We start from the raw sequence: 3,238 nt of genomic DNA, 5'->3' as shown, positions 1-3,238 counted from the left end.
AGTACTCTCAAAATAACATAGATGTGCCTTTGTTATTGCAATTATGTAATCTACTTGAATGGAAGAGAGAACCACCCAATGACTGTATATGAATGGACAAAGCCATCGATCACATGACACCATTCATTCTCCTGTGAAGACTCAATAGAGCATTTGAAGCAAAGATTAGATTTTATATTGACAAGATAGTTGAGTGAGAACTCTAGCAATGAAAATACATGCCCTGAAAGATGGAAGGTAGTCGGGAGGAGGCGAGATAGGGTGGGACCATTGTAGCCACTGAGAGAGCAGGTACATGTGTGAACAACTGGGACCACCTTTCCTTTACTCGTAGGCCTGGCCAATAGGTAGTATCTGTAGACTCAACTCGTGTCTTTTGTAAACTGCTGTGTGTATCTGTGAACGATAGGGGACAGCAGAGTTATAGCTATGTGGTCTGTCCTTGTTCTTCATGATAACTCAGATTTGACATTATACTCAACAGCAGTTAAACAGAATTACCCATGACACAATCTGCTTTTCAGATCTTTATCTGTATCTACTTATTAGTATTGTAATCTTGCATTTTGAAGTACATATTGTTTTTGGAAGGGACCTTATTCAACCACATGGTCACATGCTGAGTACATTATATAGATCTAACAATTAGAACTATGAAGTCAATTGTAATGTTAAAACTGACTAAAATGCACACCTTGTAGCTACATATTCCCATGTTCAATGTGCTTGATAACAAGGCAGACAAAGTTTCTATAGCTAGTCTGGTAATATTTGCTATCAGACAGCTATCTAGTGTTAGCTATCATAGCAACATGCTTTATACGGTAGTTCAGGATTAGACTTCATCTGGGTCCATGATCCCTGTCTACAGTGAAACGGAGAGCTCTATTGGTGTCTATCCGTACGAGGTATAATGCAGAGAAGCAATCCTATGAGTGCAGCAGCCACTGCACTGACATGACCTCCTACCTGAGCAGGTGCCGGTGGGATGGGTAACTGACCAATCTTTTTATTTTGCAGTAGTGAACTACTTTAATTGCAATAACTACTCTATAATAAACTACTCTTATTAACCCCTACAGACCCTTTATAAACCCTTTATAAACCCTTTATAAACCCTTCTTTAAAATAAGTGTTATCAAATGTAATTTTTTTTTTACCTCAAGAGGAATTATAAATTAATGGATTGTTGTTGAAATGTCTTAAATGTTCCAAAGATGACTCCAGTATCATGGTGATTAACCACAAATGTTAGATAAGTAACAACTCACTGTTGATTATTCGCTGGTTAGGAACGTCATGCTAAAGATAAGTGTTACATAGTTTAATGTCACAGGTTAACCACAGACTTCCACTCTTAAGGGAGTATGTGATTTCTGCTATTTTGTCTTAACTCAAATGAGCTCACAGTATAAAATCGAGGCATATATTAACCAATATTTCATAAAAAGGCATATTTCAAATAAGCTTCCAAAACTTAGGAAAGTATTGGGTGATGTATGGAGAATGTTCAATGTCAAACCTGTTACCATCTGTTGTAAACTCTGAAAAGGCTTTATGTTACTTTGTTTGAGAAACAGCCTTTCTAAATGTGGACGTGACCTCAGTGGCCTCAATAGGCCTCTATAGCATGTTGCTGGGTCAGGGGTTTGAACAATGGAGCTGGGGATTCTTTAGGTTCGGTCAGGTATAAAAGAAAGGGTTAAACCAGGTAGGAAGTCAGTTCAGGAGCAGCAACCAGCAGCACAGTGAGCAAACATGTCCAACACCAGAATGAACATAGGCAAGGTAAGCACTGGAAAGGTCTCTTATAGTTTTACACATTTAATTGTCATAGATCATTATACAAAAGGGCTCTAGTAGCCCAAACTACAACATCATAGTTTTACTTATCCCAATAACCTGGATACCGGTGTGACTGAATAGCATCCCACATTTCTCTAAATTGTTTGTTTCATACAATTGTTTAATTCATCGATATTATTCATTTTTATTTTTAGATCGTCTTCTATGAGGACAAGAACTTCCAGGGTCGTTCCTATGAGAGCAGCAGCGACTGCACTGACATGAGCTCCTACCTGAGCAGGTGCCACTCCTGCAGGGTTGAGAATGGCTGCTTCATGGTCTACGACCGCAACAACTACATGGGAAACCAGTACTTCATGAGGAGGGGCGACTACCCTGACTACATGCGCAACTTTGGAATGAGTGATTGCATCAAGTCCTGTCACATGATCCCCATGGTAGTTTGAAAATATTTCAGCTTAAAAGAGTAAAATCTTTTCATTGAAAGTCAAATATATTTTAATGTTTATACTCTCATATTAAACAATTGTATATATAATTTATCTCATCAGTGAAACCTGTATTTTTATCCTAACAGCACAGAGGAAACTACAAGATGAGAATCTACGAGAGAGAGAACTTCGGAGGTCAGATGCACGAGATGATGGATGACTGTGACTCCATCATGGGTCGTTACCGCATGTCCGACTGTCAGTCCTGCAACGTGATGGACGGCCACTGGCTGATGTACGAGCAGAACCACTTCAGAGGCAGGATGATGTACATGAGGCCTGGAGAGTGCAAGAACTTCAGCAGCGGCATAGGAATGGGAGGTATGAGGTTCATGAGCATGAGGCGCATCATGGACTCCTGGTACTAAATATTGCTTGATCTACCGTTAGCAAGAAAAGCCATTGAATAAAATTATTCACAGACCTATTTAATGTGTGTCTTTTTATGTGTGACAAAAAATGAACCATCTGATTTTTCGTTCACACACCTGCACCACTTGCCATATAGCGGAGACCAATTATGCCAACATGAACAAAATCTTGAGATTCATTGATAATATGTCTTGCTGAACACTTTATTTGACTTCATCATAACACTTTTATAACTTTTTCTCTAGAAATATACATATAAAAGATTTCTATAATCAAATCAGGATTTTACCATGGACATGAAAGGCCACATGGCTGGCCCCTCTTTCAGAAACAAAAAGCCCTGAAAATGTTTGTCTAGCAATGATCAACAACCAATTTGATAGAGCTTGAAGATTTTGGAAAATAACAATGGCCAAATGTTGCACAATCCAGGTGTGGAAAGCTCTTCGAGACTTCTCGAGAAAGACTCAGCTGTAATCGCTGCTAAAAGGTGCTTCTACAAACTATTGACTCTGAATAAATTAGATATTTCTAAAAACATGTTTTCACTTTGTCATTATGGGGTATTG

General features: G+C 38.7%; 1 protein-coding gene across 1 annotated transcript; it reads left to right on the top strand.

The window, feature by feature from the left end:
- The first annotated feature begins 1,713 nt into the window (after positions 1-1,713).
- Positions 1,714-2,724, top strand: LOC109875698 (gamma-crystallin M2-like). The gene is made up of 3 exons (XM_020468119.2): positions 1,714-1,788; positions 2,001-2,243; positions 2,384-2,724. The coding sequence occupies exons 1-3, from the start codon at positions 1,759-1,761 to the stop codon at positions 2,663-2,665; spliced, it is 555 nt and encodes a 184-aa protein (XP_020323708.1). The 5' UTR covers positions 1,714-1,758; the 3' UTR covers positions 2,666-2,724.
- Positions 2,725-3,238: the final 514 nt, after the last annotated feature.

Source organism: Oncorhynchus kisutch, linkage group LG25, assembly GCF_002021735.2.
Source record: "Oncorhynchus kisutch isolate 150728-3 linkage group LG25, Okis_V2, whole genome shotgun sequence".
In the NCBI taxonomy this organism is placed as follows: Eukaryota; Metazoa; Chordata; class Actinopteri; order Salmoniformes; family Salmonidae; genus Oncorhynchus; species Oncorhynchus kisutch.
This window is presented reverse-complemented; position numbering and strand designations above follow the sequence as displayed.